This window comes from Littorina saxatilis, linkage group LG10, assembly GCF_037325665.1.
Source record: "Littorina saxatilis isolate snail1 linkage group LG10, US_GU_Lsax_2.0, whole genome shotgun sequence".
NCBI lineage: Eukaryota > Metazoa > Mollusca > Gastropoda > Littorinimorpha > Littorinidae > Littorina > Littorina saxatilis.
This window is the reverse complement of record NC_090254.1, coordinates 32853448-32871270: the sequence shown is the minus strand read 5'-3', so window position 1 is coordinate 32871270 and position 17823 is coordinate 32853448. Positions and strand designations below refer to the sequence as shown.

At 45.4% G+C, this 17823-nt stretch overlaps 1 protein-coding gene across 2 annotated transcripts in view; it reads left to right on the top strand.

Annotated features, from left to right (window-relative positions):
* LOC138978619 (tyrosine-protein phosphatase non-receptor type 11-like) overlaps positions 1-17823 on the top strand; it is a 50317-nt gene that overhangs the window by 17206 nt on the left and 15288 nt on the right. For both annotated transcript variants that reach the window (XM_070351380.1, XM_070351379.1), the window contains exons 5-8: positions 351-470; positions 12718-12858; positions 15621-15717; positions 17253-17332. In XM_070351380.1, the coding sequence (XP_070207481.1) occupies positions 351-470; positions 12718-12858; positions 15621-15717; positions 17253-17332 (438 nt within the window). The remainder of the gene's footprint in view (positions 1-350; positions 471-12717; positions 12859-15620; positions 15718-17252; positions 17333-17823) is intronic.

Genomic DNA, 17823 nt, shown 5'->3' with positions numbered 1-17823 from the left:
TGCTTGCTGTTTTTTCGTTGATTCACAGTGATTATATAATTGGTTTGATGGTTTGTGTGTGTGTGTGTGTGTGTGTGTGTGTGTGAGTGAGTGTGTGTGTGTGTGTGTGTGTGTGTGTGTGTGTGTGTGTGTGTGTGTGCTGTTTTTTTCGTTGATTCACAGTGATTATATAATTGGTTTGATGGTTTGTCTGATTATTTGGCTGCCCCTCGGAGATTAGCTGATTGTCAGTGTCTCTCAGATGTATTTTGTGTGTGTGTGTGTGTGTGCACATATGTGTGTGTGTGTTTTGTTTGTCCTTTGGACGAGAAAATTATTATAAATGTGTTGCTTGTTGTTCTGTCATAAAGGACGGGAAGACATATGACGTGGGGGGTGGAGAGAAGTTTGCGTCTCTGTCTGAACTGGTGGAACACTACAAGAAAAACCCTATGGTGGAGATATCGGGAACTGTCGTCTACCTGAAACACGTAAGTGAATTTGAAGGAATATTAGTCACGGTTCTTAATTACCACAAACATGCGAGTACTTACCTTGTGTAAGTTGAAGCTTGTTTCGGATTTGGCCGATACATGTTACAGGAACGTTTATGTCAAGTAATAGAAGAACGCGCATGCGCAAGCTCACTCTTCAGAACATTTATAATACATACAACATGTACACTAATTAATTATTCTTCATCAATAGAACTAGACTATAACGTAACCCAAGGGCTGGGATTATCATTCCACAGGATTAGGGTGGGACTTGACATAAACGTTCCTGTAACATGTATCGGCCAAATCCGAAACAAGCTTCAACTTACACAAGGTAAGTACTCGCATGTTTGTGGTAATTTAGCCTCAACATGCCAGGACGTTTACGTCAAGGAATGTTTAGAGATGATATTTATCAACACTGTAACCTTCCAAACTGTCAAGTTATATTCTTTGACGAAAGCACTCACCTCAATCTTTCTTGAGAAAAGAGTCCAGTAAGACTTGACCCATGTTAACCGAAGGTGTCTTTTTGTAAAAACGGGCAAAGGTGGACTCCGACGACCATCCGGCAGCTTTCATTATGACATCAATTGGCGTGCCCCTGGCAGCCGCTGCCGACGTACTTGCAGATCTGGTGCTGTGAGCCGTGAACAAAGAGGTATCCACACCTGCTCTACTCAGACTCAGAGTGTCTCTAATCCACCGAGCCAGTGTATCTTTGGAAATAGGTCCATGAGGCTTTTGATAACTTACCAACAGTTTATCTGTGTCTCTCAAGTCCTTTGTACAACGTAAATATTCTTTGAGCGTTGCAATTACACACATGTTTTCCTTTCTTTGATTGTTTCATCACGGAGTTTATATGAAACACACACTTGTAGCCTGTAAGTTTCATCGGCGACAAAGAAAGGGAGTGAATTGTCTGACACCTTTGTCCGGATAGGATAGCGATCAATGTAGCTAACTTGCTTGATAATTCTTTTAAAGTCAATTTTCCCAATGGAATAAGATTCTCTAGATGAGAGAGAACTGTGTCTACGTCCCACGTAGCAGAGTACTTAGGGAAAGATGGTCTCAATTCAAAAATCCCCTTTACAAACCGCTTAACCAATCTGTGTTCACCAACAATGCCACAGTCTGCTATTTCAAGGTAGCCTGAAAGCGCTGATCTCTCAACACAGATATATACTACTATAACTCTGTTCAGCAGCAAACAATGTTCCTAGGAAATTTACTGCATCGATTACAGAAGGGTGAACCGGATCAATGCCTCTTTTACTCGCATACATTTTCCACTTTTTGATGTATACGGCGTACAGTTTAGCTGTCCCTGTTCTCCAGGATGCGCAGACCACTGAGGCTGCTTGCTGCGAAAGTCCTCTGCTTCTGAGCCTACCCCTGATACTTTGCAAATAAGAATTTGCAGTGTTTTTCTGAGCCGATGCTCCATGTTTGGGTTTGCAGGCATGTGAAGTAGATTGTCCCTTGCTGACACAAGAACTGGCTTCTCTATCAACAGACTCCCTAACCGAGGGAACCAGGGCTGGCTTGGCCAGTATGGAACCACTACCACACCTTGTGCTAAGTGCATTGACACTAACCGCTTCTGGATCCGGCCGATATGCTACGTATCTGGCGTACTGACGATTAATTCGGGAAACAAACAAATCTATCTCTGGCTCAAACCCAAGTATTTGAAGAGCGTGGGAGAGTAAATTCGAATTAAATTACATATCTTACCCAACTCACATATAGCAATTAACCCATAGTTCAGTGCTGATATCGCTGTACGCGTCCCCTTAGCAACAAGGAAGACGCCTCTAAAAAAGAGTGACCGAGACCCGTAAGGGTATCCAAGTCAGCCCGTAAGGGAGGCTGCCTTCCATATGCGCGCGCATATGCCGCCATCTTGTCATTCTACTCTCAGCGCTCAGTGGAGCTGGTCGTGTTTGGTACGCTCCGGCTGTGTTTTCAGCCTACTTGCTTGGTCTTCCAGACCTGGTTTGTGTTCCCCTTGGTGTCTTCTTGTCACCGGACTTCGCATTTGCTGTTGAGGTGAGATCTTTCCATTTTTTACCTGAATTTTGGCGGCATTGTTGGCTTGTTTTCGGACTTACAAAATTTTTTCCAAATTTGTTTGTGAGTTGTTTTCATCATGGCCGACAATGCGGACGGGAAGAGGTCAACATCTAAACATGTAGCTGCTTCGCCCTCTCCTGTTAAGAAAAGCTCTAGAAGTTCTAGAAGTTCTAAAACGCACGGCGATACGTCCGTGTCTCTTTCGGGTTCAGAATCCAAAAAATGTAGTGATGTTGTTGTTGGCGTGCCCGGAGTTTCCGGTTCGTCTGCTAAACCTACGGAGAAGCCCTTGCTCGGGGTTAAGCATGTTGTAGGGGATGTCTCGCCTGTAGGTTCTGGGCTTGCATCTGCGGATTTTGCTTCTTTGCTTTTGACATTAAGCTCTCAGGTTTCGGCCTTAGCGGCTGAAGTTTCGTCAACTAAGGCGGAGATTCGTGCGCTGCCGGCAGGTGTCGGTGGTACGTCGTCGCTGGCCAGTGTGCGTTTGCCTCCCTCTGCTACTGTTACGAGGGCGGACGTGCATGCGTCTCAGGATGGGATCTCTCAGGCTCCCGTGGGGTCTCCGGCCGGTGTCCGTTCTTCTTCACAAGGTATGTGCACTCCACGTGAGCGTTGTCTTGAGGGAGTAGCCTCGGGTCTCATCCCAGGTGAAAGTTCTGAAACATCGGCTGATATCCACCGCTTAGTCGGGGTGTCAGTGGGTGCGAAGGGCCCTGACAAGCGAACAGATGTTCCTATTCTTCCCGACCGTAGTCAGGTTGAAGGGCATCTGCTTCCGCCCAGGGGGCAGGAAGTTGGTGGTAGTATGGCTGGCTCTGGACTTGACTCTGTTAGTCAGTACGGGGACCAGTCTCCGGAGTGCACGGAAGGGCACGAAGGCTACCTGGATGACGGTGCCGCCTCTCAGGCTGAAGGTGCTGGATTCTTTTTGCCACGACAGCTGCCAGATGCGGTGGCTCTGGCGGCTGGAGTGGCTTCGAAATATCTCGAGGAGGAGGTGGCGGTGAACAAATCTCAGTTTGTCCATCCTCCTTCTGCCTTAGGGGATTTCAGGAGTGCTAAGGAACCGAAAAGTTCGTTCCGATTCCGGGAGTCCCCCTCTGTGGCGGTCGAGATGTCGAAGGTTTTTGCAAAAGGTCGAGCTATGTCCGATGCCTTTCCGCTGTTGTCACAGCATGGGGAGGCGCCGGAGGTGGTGGGCCCCTGGTTGGCTAAAGCGGGTCAACACGTTCCTTGTTCTGCGCTCTCAAAGAGCTCTAAACTGTCGGTTCGTCCCGTCGCTCTACTTGACTCTTTCGCTTTGCCGAGATCAGTTCTACCGGTGACTCCGGAACTGCTTTCTCTGCGGGAGGACGGGTATGCCAGGGATAGATCAGTCCCTTACACGGAGTCTGCTCTTCAGGCTTTGGAGGAGACGGGTAGATCTCTGCTTGAGTTGGGTTCCGTCTCTAGTTCTCTCCAACGCTCTTTGTCTAGGTCTATCGCTTCATCGTTAGACCCGTTTGAGTTCCGTTACGACGCCTCCCAGGAGGATGTGACAACTCTGTTGGCGACGCTTGCCAGGGTCTCTCAGGAACAATTGAGCTTGGCAGCCAGGCTTTACGGGCATGCTGTACATTCCCGCAGAACTGCCTTTTTGGCGGGTTCAAAGATCCGAGACAGGGGTACCATTGACAGACTTAAGGTATCCCCGTTTACGGAAGGGTCGCTGCTGGGTACTTCCTCTTTGGACGCTTTGCAGAAGGAAACCCAGGACGCTAGGGATCTGGCTATTGCAAGGATTGCTCACCACGGCTTTCAGAAGGTTCAGAGCAAGCCTACCTCCCAGAGTAAGGCTCAGCCTTCTTCGTCTGGGGGGGGCAAGATGCAAAATCAGTCCACCTCTTTTCGGGGTAGGGGGCGAGGCGCGCCTTACCAGAAGAGAGGCTCCTTTGGGGGTTCTCGGGGGTCGGGGCACAAGCCTCACCCCCAATGAGGGTCTCCCGAGCCACTATTCCCAGTAACCCCCGCCGTGGTGGCGGCGGGTGGCCCCTCCAGGGCCTTGGCCGCCTGGACACGCCTGGTGTCCAGCCGGTGGATTTTGGGAATAGTGCGTTCGGGATTCCGTCTCCTCTGGGCAGAGGGGAAGGCACCTCTGTCCAGGATACCTCCGCCTTTCAGATATCCCGTGGACCCGGAAGCCAAGTCAGCCGTTCATGCGGAGGTGGCTTCCCTACTCCTGAAGGGTGCGATAGAGGAAGTTCGAGATCGAGAGTCCCTCGGCTTTTACGGCAGGCTGTTCGTGGTGCCCAAAGCCTCAGGGGCATGGAGGCCTGTTTTGGACCTGTCCACCCTGAACAAATACCTACGGGTAGTCAAGTTTGTCATGGAGACTCCTCTCTCTGTAAGGGAAGCTCTGCGTCCGGGAGATTGGGCCACGTCGGTGGATCTCACCGACGCATATTTCCATGTGCTCATGCATGTTCAAGACAGGAAATGGCTGCGCTTTCTGTGGGGCGAGAAAGTGTTTCAATTTCGGGCACTCCCCTTCGGGCTTTCCCTGGCCCCCTGGATCTTCACGCTGGTCGTTCGCCAGCTTTGCTCCCTTGTCAGACAAGAGGGGGTACGTCTACGGGCGTATTTAGACGATTGGTTGAATCTGCATCAGGACCAGTACATGTGCAGAACTCAGACTGCGAGGGTTCTCGACCTGGCGGCTCAGCTGGGCTTTACAGTCAATCTAGGGAAGTCAGAGTTAGAACCATCCCAACGCTTCACTTACCTGGGCATGGATTTCGATACGGTGGAGTGGTTAGTCCGTCCCTCTCAAAAGAGGGTGGACAAGCTTCAGAACTTGGTTCGCTCGTTGAAAGGAAAGAGTGTGTCCACGGCCCGGGAGTTGTCCTCCCTACTGGGGCAGATGGAATCGATGGCTCCCCTTGTGCCTCTAGGCAGGGTCCACAAGAGGCCGTTTCAGGCGGCTTTGAGGAGGCAGTGGGACCAAGCCTCTCAGGGCTGGAATGTTCGCATAGGACTGGGGAGTTGGTTCAGCAACACTACAAGTGTTTGGCTGCTCCCCTGGGTCTCTCAGGGTGTTCCGATCGTTCCTCCGGCGCCGGAGAACATTCTTGTTACAGATGCATCCATGACAGGCTGGGGTGCTCATCTGGCCGATCAGACAGCCTCAGGTCTGTGGGATCTCTCCCTAGCTCCTCAGCACATAAACGTGCTGGAGCTGGAGGCTGTGTCTCTGGGTTTACAGGCTTTCCTGCCGCTTCTGGGGGGCAGTCATGTTCAAGTCCACACGGACAATACGACTGTGGCCGCTTACATAAATCGGCAGGGGGGCACACGCTCGCAGAAGCTGTCGGAGAGCGCTTGCCGTCTGTTGGTTTGGTGCAGCTCGCACAACATACTTCTCTCAGCGAAGTACCTGAAGGGCACGCTCAATGTTTTGGCGGGGGGACAAGGGGGGGATGTCGGGGGGACAAGGTTCTGCACTCAGAATGGACCCTCTCCCACCAGGCGTTGGACCGCCTTTGGGTTCAAGTATACAAGCCTTGCATAGATCTGTTTGCAACGAGATTCTCCACCAGGCTTCCCCTTTTCGTCTCACCGTTCCCGGACCCTCTGGCGTGGGCGGTGAACGCGTTGGATCTGGATTGGTCAAATCTGCAGGCGTACGCTTTTCCTCCGTTTTGCCTGCTAGGGAAGGTAGTAAGAAAAGTGGATCTGGAAAAGCCAGCGCTGGTGCTGGTTGCTCCTCTTTGGCCCAGCCAGCACTGGTATCCGGACCTTCTGCGGCTGGCAGTGCGCCCACCCATTCCTCTAGGCGTTCGAAGGGGCGACCTGTTACAGCCCAGGTCAGGGGTCCCGCACGAGAATCCGCAAGCGTTGCAGCTTCACGGCTGGATTCTGTCAGAATCGCTCTGCGTCGTGCCGGGGCCTCGGCCACAACTTTGAAACTGGTACAGAAAGCACACAGAGACTCAACTAGCTCCGTTTACTCTTCTCATTGGGCTGCATGGGCCAAGTGGTGCTCTGAGAATAAGGTTCAACATCTTTCCCCAAGGTCCATGGAGGTAGCCAACCACCTCTCTTGGTTGGCTAGTAGGGGGGTCTCTCCTTCTTCACTGCGAGTTAGAAGGTCTGCGATTTCTTCCACGCTTAGACAGCTCGGTCGCAAGATCAATCTTGACGGTGTCATTTCAAGCGTGCTTAAGGGAGCTGCCCTTGATGCAGCTCTCTCAAGATCACAGCTCCCTGCCTGGGATCTGTTTGTGGTTCTCCGTTTCCTTGCATCGGAGGACTTTGAGCCTCTCCGGTTGGCTAGTTTACCTAATTTGACGAGAAAAACTCTGTTTTTGGTCTTGCTGGCCACGGCTAGGAGGGGTAGCGAGGTGCACGCACTTTCTGGTCTCGCTAAAGATATTTCCCTGGAGAGGGATGGCTCCTACTCTTTGAGATTTACGTCTAATTTTCTCTCGCTAAAAATCAAAAGCCCGGTCAGGCTTCGCCTTGCATTCGTATTCCACCCTTGAGCGATATACTCGCTCCTGGAGACCCCGATCTGTCAAATTGTCCTGTCAGGGCGTTAAGCAGCTACCTGTCTAGGTCTTCGCCGATTCGCTCGGAAACTCAGAAATTACTGTTTATATCCCTCAACACTGTGCGAGCGAAGGATATCTCGAAGGTCACCTTGACTAAATGGGTTTCACTGACCATTAAGCAAGCGTATGGATGGTGGCAACGCCAGTCTGGCGAGGTCAGGGCGGTGCTTCCTCTTACGTCAGCCAGGACGCACGAAGCGAGGGCTTGGGCGTCTTCTGTGGCCGTGCTTCGCTCAGGGCGCCTATCAGAGGTCCTGGCGGCGGCTTATTGGAAATCTGAGGACGTGTTCATCAATTTTTATTTGAGAGACATTGCTGCAAGGCGGCAAGATGGCAGTGCGGCTTTGCCGGCTCTCGTGGCTGCAGGGCAGGTCCTGCGGTCTTAAGTTGGTAAGTACCCTCCTCCTATAGTAGCAATCTGCTATATGTGAGTTGGGTAAGATATGTAATTTAATTAAAAATTTTAATAATAAATTTTCATTTGATTAATATACTTACCCAACTCACATCGTTTATTCCCTCCCGCCTCCCCGCTGTGGGGGGTATGGGGGTCTAAAAAAGTAGTGAGTTGGGCTTCGTGTAGAATGACAAGATGGCGGCATATGCGCGCGCATATGGAAGGCAGCCTCCCTTACGGGCTGACTTGGATACCCTTACGGGTCTCGGTCACTCTTTTTTAGAGGCGTCTTCCTTGTTGCTAAGGGGACGCGTACAGCGATATCAGCACTGAACTATGGGTTAATTGCTATATGTGAGTTGGGTAAGTATATTAATCAAATGAAAATTTATTATTAAAATTTTTAATTTAACTTCCACTCAGCATCTAAATTCAGTTTTCTAGATTCTTCATCAGCTTCCACATTCTCTAAACCAGGTATGTACGTAGTTGTCACCCAAATGTCTCTATCTACACAGAAGTTCCAGATTTCCTTCGTCACAGCATTACACTGAGCTGAGTGATTAGTTCCCATGTTAGCTATGTATGCCACAGCTGTGGTATTATCGAGCATAAGTCGAATGTGAATACCCCTCTTGTCACTTGCGAAAGCCTTCAAAGCAAACAATGCAGCTTGCAGTTCTAACACATTAATGTGCATCTGTTTTTCTGTCTGTGTCCAGTGCCCACCTGTTCTGCCCTCAGTACAAGAACAACCCCATCCTGTTAGAGACGCATCTGAATGGATAACAAATTCTGGCTCTCCTGGTGAAACATCAACCGGGCTATCAGCTACTAGAATGTTATCTCTCCACCATACCATGTCCAGTTTGGCTTCCTCTGAGAAAATCACTTCAGCATCATAGTTTCCATGGTTCTGTTTTAATGCCACAATTTTGTCATTTTCCATGTTTCTGTACCACAGAGCCCCATATTTCACTCCTTGAAAACTAGCCACTGCCATGCCAATCAATTTAGCAAGCTCTCTAATCTTTGATCTCCCTTTGTCCAGTAGACTATTGGCTAAAACCACGATCCTGTCCTTCCTTTCTTGAGTCAGCCTCACTGTCATTGTCTCTGAGTTGATTTCAAACCCTAGATACGTAATTTGGTGGGAAGGCCTGATAACTGATTTGGTGAGATGGATGACAAACCCCAGTTTTTGAAACAAATCAATTGATGTTTTAACATTTCTGATGCACTCTATCTCCGAATCACCGATCAACAAAGTGTCGTCTATAAAGATGGTGGAGATAAACCCTAAGCTAGGAAGGTGGGCCATAACAGATTTGAGAATCTTGGTAAATAGACGTGGGCAACAGGCCAATCCATTAGGAAAGACCGTAAACTTATACAACTTCCCCTTCCAGAAAAACTTCAGGTACTCTTGTGATTTTTCATTCACATGAACTGAGAAGTAAGCCTCTTTTAAATCCAAAGAAGCAAACCAACAGCACTCTGTCACCTGAGCGCTAAAGCATGACGTAATGTTCCCATTTTGAAATGATGATACTCAACTGTCTTATTCAAGTTCTTGAGGTTAAGGATAAGTCTAAGCTTATTGTCTTTCTTCGGTCTCACAAAAATAGGTGAGATGTATTCACCCATACTATGACTGCATTCAACAACTACTCCTTTCCTTAGGCCAACAAAAAAAAATTGTCTGTTTCTGGTCACCCGACCGACCCTAAATTTCGGCGCCGACCCTAAACTTTTTTTTTCCAAACTCAAATTTTTTTTTTGTTTTTTTGTTTTTTTGTTTTTTGGGTGGTAAAGGACAGGGTGAGAAAATAAACAACAAAAACGTGTGAAAACGAAAGTCCGCTGACGATTTGTAAATGTGTTGAGTGTCTTTGTCTCTATGTATAGTGAATCCAGTCTCTTTGCGCGATTTTTAAAGTTAGTTTTATTGGTCTAAATTTGGGGTAAAAAATTTTTTTTTTTAAAAATAAAAAAAAAATCCCGACCTACCGACCCTATTTTTTTTAGCCATGTTACCAGAAACAGACAATTTTTTTTTTTTTGGCCTTATCATCTCCTCTACTTCTGCGTCAATGGCCATTGTCTGTTCTTGTGAAAACTTAGGTTGAAAAATCTCACCACTATGCACAGGCACTTCTGTAAAATCAATGTTTAACCCTTGCACCATACTAAGGACCAGGGTTCGTACAGAGTCCTTGAACCCTGGAAAACTCCTTGAAAATTGGAAAACCTTTTCCAGGCCTTGAAAAGTGCTTGAAAATAGAGATTTGTTAAATAGTCATTGAAAAGTACTTGATTTTTCCAAATTGTTGCCTATACATTTCGTCAGCAGCTTGTCTTATTTAAAAAAAAAATGCAACCCCCTTTTTTTCGTCAAATACAGTAGTGTACACATTTTGGGAGAATAAAAGATCGAGTGAAAACGAAAACAGACGAACTAACTATAACTAGTCACCCGTAGTTGCTTCCCTTCCCGGAAGTTGGCAAGGAAAACAACTACGGAATGACTAATAGTTTGCAGACGCGGAGAAAATTTGGGGAAAATCATGTCCTTGAAAAGCATTTATTTGGTCCTGGAAATGTCCTTGAAACCTCATTGAATTGTATCAGCTCTGCCCTGCAGGAACCCTGTAAGGACAACCTTGTCTGAAGTCAATTTCTCCCACTGTTCTATATTTTCCCTAATTTGTCCTGCTTTAAATTTGTCTTTCAGATCATTAAGTATACGAATTGTTTGTTGTAAACTTTCATACAATGTATTCACCTCAGAATCAGGACGCTGGGCAGCATGATCAGAGTTCTTGTTTACTTTCGGTTGTAAGTTCCCGCGCGGGTTTTTTCTTGCCCTGAATGACCTCCGGGCACGGTATGTCGTCATTCCTCTCGCTGACTGAGAGGCTTGGCCTCTTCCTAAAAAAGGCCTGCCTCCTCTCTGGCTGTAAGGCTGGAACCGGTGTGCGCCACCACTGCCCCTGCTTGAAGCCGACTTGTAAGCTTCACGCGCTGTGCGAACCTTTTTGTCAACATCTTCTTCAAACAATTTGTCAGACCCTACCTCTATCTTTGCACTAGCGATAGAAGCGATGTCCTTTGGCAAGCAGGCTTGTAGTTGGAATCTTCGTCTCTGAGAGAGTTCTAACTGTGCTATACCCAAAAGAGCAATGACGTCACCATTTGCTGCGAGACCCGCGTTTGCCATTATTAGCACTGCTTCTTTGTCCAGATCGCTGGTCGTCTGGTTTGAAGTTCAATTTCTCAACAACTGGGGCCCCATCTTTTTCTGCCAGCTCTAGCTCTAATTCTAGAGTGTCCAGAATATCAGGTTTACTAGTGCTACTGTTAGCGTTTTTCACCACCACTTGAAAAAACGCTTTCCTCATCTTCCTCCTCGCCCCTGGCGAGCTCATTTGTGTCTTCTTCACTGACCCTGTCAGCGACAATGCCAGAGAAGTTTTCGACCCTGTTGGAACTGGCTTCATTCTCGTGTTCAACACTGTCACTCTCTTCTAAATGATGCATCCTTTTCTCCATACTATCAAATCGTCGCATCAACTCAGAAAACATCTCTTGCACTCCAGAGTTAGCGCCACTACGCGACAAATCTGCGCATTCCTTTCGTTCGCTATCTGAATCATCATGAAGATCCGCCATTGTCTTTCCGCTGTATGCGTGGACGCAAATACCGATGAAAGAAAAACTGTTCATTCACCTAAACCATTGAGAAATACAATCCAAAAAACTGTCACAATACACAAAACAGTCCTAGCAACACATTGAAATGCAGCTTTCCACAAATAATTACACACTCAAGAAGGATGTAAGCGATAATCCAAGAGATGAACAATATGTCTGGTAGTGAAGCACTCATGCGTGCGTATTCAGTGAGCTTGCGCATGCGCGTTCTTCTATTCCTTGACGTAAACGTCCTGGCATGTTGAGGCTAAATCTTCTTCTTCTTCTGCGTTCCTGTGATTCTAAAATTATTTGAAACATGTGAGTGATTTGGAAGAACATTAGTCACGGTTCTATATCTGAAACATGTTAGTCAGAATAGACCTTTTCGGCATCTGAGCAGCTCTCACGAGATATCAGCGAGACATGCTCTTTGTTATGCTTCGAAAGCTGTGAGAACTATGATCATCTGCCTTCGCAGCTCTGCGAGACAGCCGTACAACACGCGTTGCTATGCTTTAAAGTTTGCATGCTCTTGCAAGAACTCAATACCGATAGGGTCTATGTGGAAGAATATTAGGCACAGTTCTTTATCTGACACATGTAAGTGAATTGGAAATATCAGTCGTGGCCGTTTATCTGAAACATGTTTGTGAATAGACGAATTGTGGAAATAACTCTGTCGGTTTTTTTTATGGGTTGTGGAAAAGTTGCTTTTTCCTGAAAACATTGAAGCAATCTATGGAACTATCCTTCACAGTTGTTAATTCTGAAACAATTGTAAGTTAATGGGGGAAAATCAGTCAAGATCATCTACCTGAAACATGTGCGTACATTTGAAATACAGTCACTGTTTGTTTTAATCTGAAACATGTGAATGAATTGGAAATATAGGTCACGGTCTAGCTGGAATGTAAAGTATATTGCTAAATACATGTACTCCCCCGAAATCGGCGTATGCTGCCTGAACGGCAGGGTAAAAACGATCATACATGTAAAAAATCCACTCGTGCTAAAAACATGAGTGAACGTGGGAATCTAAGCCCATGAACGAAGAAGAAGAAGAAGAAGCTAAATACATGTACAATGAATAAATCTGTGTTCTTCATGCTGTACAATATCAAACTACGAATGCCAATACAGAATGTCAACACCTAATAAACTCTCAGGTCAACGTTGTAAGAAAACAGAGAAAACTACATGTACATCTAAACACACACACACACTGGGTAACACAACTTGATCTTGTTGCTGCTGGAATTCCGCTGGGAGGAAGAAAATTCCCAAGCAATGTGACAATAAAGCAGGAAAAATGAGAAAAAAACACACACAAAAACCCATAGCTGCCAACCCTCCGGGATTTTCCGGGAATCTCCCGAATCTTACAACTTCTCCCTGCTCATATTCAAGACTGACTTCAGAAGGTTGTCAGCTATGAAACTCCACCTATATAACCAGTACTGTGTTGTTGATGTTCCAGCCGTACAATGCCACGCGTATTACAGCGTCGGGTATCAACGATCGTATCAAGCAGCTTCAACAGGAGAGGGAGCTCAAAGAGAAAGAATCCACCACCACCACCACCACCACAAGTAAAGGCGGCTTCTGGGATGAGTTCGAGGTGAGCCATGGAAACTTTTTGTATAGTGGAACCCCCCTTTTAAGACCTCCAAAAGTCTTAGAAAATCAGGTCTTCAAATGGAGGGAGTCTGTCTGGGGGAAATTTACTTAAGCTATGAACAGAAAATCTGGAGAAAAAAACAGGGGGAGGGTTCACTGTACAGTACTTTTGAGAATAGAATTAAAAGAGGGGGAGGGAAGGGGGGAAAATGAGTGGTGAGAGAGGTGGGGAGAAGGACATACGGAAAGAAATAGTGTGAGACGGAACAGAGAGAGAGAGATAGAGTGGTAAATCAATCAAACCCTCTTTTTAAGACACCCCCACTCCCCTCAACTTGAGACAAGACCCACTCCCCTCAACTTGAGACAAGACCCACTCCCCTCAACTTGACACAAGACCCACTCCCCTCAATTTGACACAAGACCCACTCCCCTCAACTTGACACAAGACCAACTCCCCTCAACTTGAGACAAGACCCACTCCCCTCAACTTGACACAAGACCCACTCCCCTCAACTTGACACAAGACCCACTCCCCTCAACTTGACACAAGACCCACTCTCCTCAACTTGAGACAAGACCCACTCCCCTCAACTTGAGACAAGACCCACTCCCCTCAACTTGACACAAGACCCACTCCCCTCAACTTGAGACAAGACCCACTCCCCTCAACTTGACACACGACCCACTCTCCTCAACTTGACACAAGACCAACTCCCCTCAACTTGACACAAGACCCACTCCCCTCAACTTGAGACAAGACCCACTCCCCTCAACTTGAGACAAGACCCACTCCCCTCAACTTGACACAAGACCAACTCCCCTCAACTTGAGACAAGACCAACTCCCCTCAACTTGAGACAAGACCCACTCCCCTCAACTTGACACACGACCCACTCTCCTCAATTTGAGACAAGACCCACTCCCCTCAACTTGAGACAAGACCCACTCCCCTCAACTTGACACAAGACCAACTCCCCTCAACTTGAGACAAGACCAACTCCCCTCAACTTGACACAAGACCCACTCCCCTCAACTTGACACAAGACCCACTCCCCTCAACTTGAGACAAGACCCACTCCCCTCAACTTGAGACAAGACCCACTCCCCTCAACTTGACACACCCCCCTCCCCTCAACTTGAGACAAGACCCTCCCATTTAAGATTATGCATTCTCAGGTGTTTTTTTCATAACCTCTGTAAATTTACCCCCGTTTTTTCACGGCCTATTATTCCAAGTCACACGGGTATTTTGGTGGACATTTTTATCTATGCCTATACAATTTTGCCAGGAAAGACCCTTTTGTCAATCGTGGGATCTTTAACGTGCACACCCCAATGTAGTGTACACGAAGGGACCTCGGTTTTTCGTCTCATCCGGAAGACTAGCACTTGAACCCACCACCTAGGTTAGGAAAGGGGGGAGAAAATTGCTAACGCCCTGACCCAGGGTCGAACTTGCAACCTCTCGCTTCCGAGCGCAAGTGCGTTACCACTCGGCCACCCAGTCCAACAGGGAACGAGGTAGAAGTCGAGGTAGAGGAAGGAGGAAAAAAAGAAGTTGTAATCAGATTTAGACGAAGGAGCATTTAATTTGTTTTGGAGGTTTTTCAGTATCTTGATATCACTTTCTGCTGACACTAATTCTGTAATTTATTCCTTGAGATGTTTGATTACTGTGAGTTTCAAGAGAAGAAAGGTGATACTTTATTCCTACAGAGGTCTCCTTGAAAAAATATGGACAGCTCATCGTGTCAGCAAAACACTTCCTCCTTTTATAAGGCCAAACAAAAATATATGTTGGTTTAGGATAACGTGACCAAAAAAGATAGGTTCGGTAGGTCGGCGTTTTTTAAATTAATTTATTTTTTAATTTAGTCAATTTTAAAGGAGGTTACTTCCCTCAGTCTCGGTATGGTTCGCAAAATGTGCCAAAAGTTTTTGTTGTTTTGAGAAATGAAAAAAACAGTTTTAGGGCCGGCGGGAAAAAATAGGGTTTGTCTTTACCTAAACCAACATATATTTTTGTTCGGCCTTAGTAGAGAAAGGGATAATTCCCACTCCAACCAAGATGTTTTCAGCAGTAGGCAGCTTTTATCAGTAACATATGTCACAATTATACAGCATAACTTGTCAGTATAATTGTCAGTATGCAGGGATGTTAATTGTTAGGAATTATTTTTGACAGCAAATTTGCCGAAATGATCATGGGAGCTAGTTTTGGCAATTTTCCAAAGATAAAAGGAAGGCTTGATGTGTCACCTTTCCCCAACCAGGAACAAGTATCTGCCGAAATGACGTCAGTTAAGGTTTTTGAGCCATTTGAAAGAAGATTGGGGATAATTATACTGACTGCACGCAATGACGCCAAACAACATGCCTGGTATTTAAATTATAATGCAGTAGTACAATACAATAGAATACAATACAATAGAATACAATAAAATACAATACAATATTCATGCGATGCAATGCAATGCAATGCAATACAATTGTTCTTTCTTATTTCAAATTGGGAAATGAAGTAATGAAATATTTATTATTGTATTGTAATTGAGGGGGATGTTTTCAGTCACAAGTATTTAATATAATTTTGTTTCTGACGAAACATTAGGTCCTGTTTGATTTTGTTTGGTTCTCTTCTTTTTCCGTTTAAAAGAAAGAAAAAAAATCTGTTGTATTTTGTATTTTGTTGTTGTATTTGTTGTATTATTATTTTTTCTTCTTCATATAATACATTTTTGACAATTGTTTGTGTTTCAGCAACTCCAACAACAAGAGGAGAGACATCTGTACAGTCGTAAAGAAGGCCAGCGACCGGAGAACAAATCTAAAAACAGATACAAGAACATCCTGCCCTGTGAGTTATGGTTTAACGTAGTAGACAGGAGAACACATCTAAATACAGATACAAGAACATCCTGCCCTGTGAGTTATGGTTTAACGTAGTAGACAGGAGAACACATCTAAATACAGATACAAGAACATCCTGCCCTGTGAGTTATGGTTTAACGTAGTAGACAGGAGAACACATCTAAATACAGATACAAGAACATCCTGCCCTGTGAGTTATGGTTTAACGTAGTAGACAGGAGAACACATCTAAATACAGATACAAGAACATCCTGCCCTGTGAGTTATGGTTTAACGTAGTAGACAGGAGAACACATCTAAATACAGATACAAGAACATCCTGCCCTGTGAGTTATGGTTTAACGTAGTAGACAGGAGAACAAATCTAAAAACAGATACAAGAACATCCTGCCCTGTGAGTTATGGTTTAACGTAGTAGACAGGAGAACAAATCTAAAAACAGATACAAGAACATCCTGCCCTGTGAGTTATGGTTTAACGTAGTAGACAGGAGAACACATCTAAATACAGATACAAGAACATCCTGCCCTGTGAGTTATGGTAATAACTCTGTGGGAACAAGATAACAATGAAAATGTACTCACCAGTACAAGACACACGCACGATTAATTGAACCGGTTTCGACAATTGTCTTCGTTTCTTGTTTTGTCGAAACCGGTTCAATTAATTGTTCGTGTGTCTTGTACTGGGGAGTACATTTTCATTGTTATCTTGTTCCCACAGAGTTATTTTCAGAATTCGTCTATTGTTCCCGAAGGCAACTTCGCCCAATTAATTAGTCAGGCTTTACCAGGTAGAGAGTACAGGTAGAGAGGGTTTTGATTGACAGTTGTTCCCATTGTAACTGTGTTTCCCTCGATCTCACATGCATCCATTATCCTAACTGCTAATGTGATAGTTTATCTGTAACCTGGCAGATCATTTTGATTGACTTTGTCTTGTATCTCTACTATATATAAGAATGGATGTGTGTGTGTGTGTGTGTGTGTGTGTGTGTGTGTGTGTGTGTCTGTGTGTGTGTGTGTGTGTGTGTCTGTGTGTCTGTGGTTGCCATACCTCAGAGACGGCTAAAGGCAAGGATGAGATATTGTGTACGCACACTGCCTAGGAGCCACAGATGTGCACCTGGGTTTTAGTTTTTCCAGACATTGTTTCCTTCCTCGGGTAATGACCCTCCCCATTGTTGAATACAGCCTATATAGTGCAAGGGAGGTAAGTCATGCTTTGTTATCCCTGGAAGGGAAATAACTCTTAGCATACCAGCATTCCGTGTCATTCTCATTTCTCCAATGTTTGATTTGGAGTTTTTCTTTGAGGGCTTTGCTGACACCCGGGCGAAGCCGGGCTTGACTGCTTGTATTTAAAAAAAAAAGTTCATCTTGTACATTACTTTGAATAATTTGTTTATTTGTTATTTTTGTAATGATTATTTTTGTAAGGCGCTTTAGAGCTATGTTAGGATTTGCCCCATATAAATGCCCTTATTATTCATTATTATTATTAGTATTACCTGTGTTTCAGTTGATCACACGCGCGTCATCCTCTTGGACAGTGATCAAAGCGTGGTTGGCTCCGACTATATCAATGCAAACTACATCACGGTATGTTGATTGGACACCATGTTTGATGATCGTTAGCCAAGAGTGATGATTTTTAGTGCAATTCTTAGTCAATGTGATGTATTTACTGTATTTAGCTATCCGACATTGTGAAGGAATTTTTCTTATTTCTGTAAGGATGCATGATTATAAAATTTGTACGTCGATCTGTTCACGACAAAGACCTTTAGGTCATTGTACTTATGAAACCTCGTTGCATCTATGATAAAAGTTCCATCAACCTTGCTTGTTTATTGATTCAGAATTTTTTCTCCGACACTCGCTTCATAATATCAGTATATTTACCTCTCTTTAATGACAAATTTTTTCTTCAGATTTTCTGCTCATATTGTCTGTACATTTGTGGGTATTGAACCTTTTTAATTGACCTGATTGAATTACATATTCTTACTCCCAGACACACTTTGAGATGCTACAGGTCTGAAAATAAGCTCTCCCGTCAAGTTTAAGGGAAGCAACCCCTCAAAGAAAAC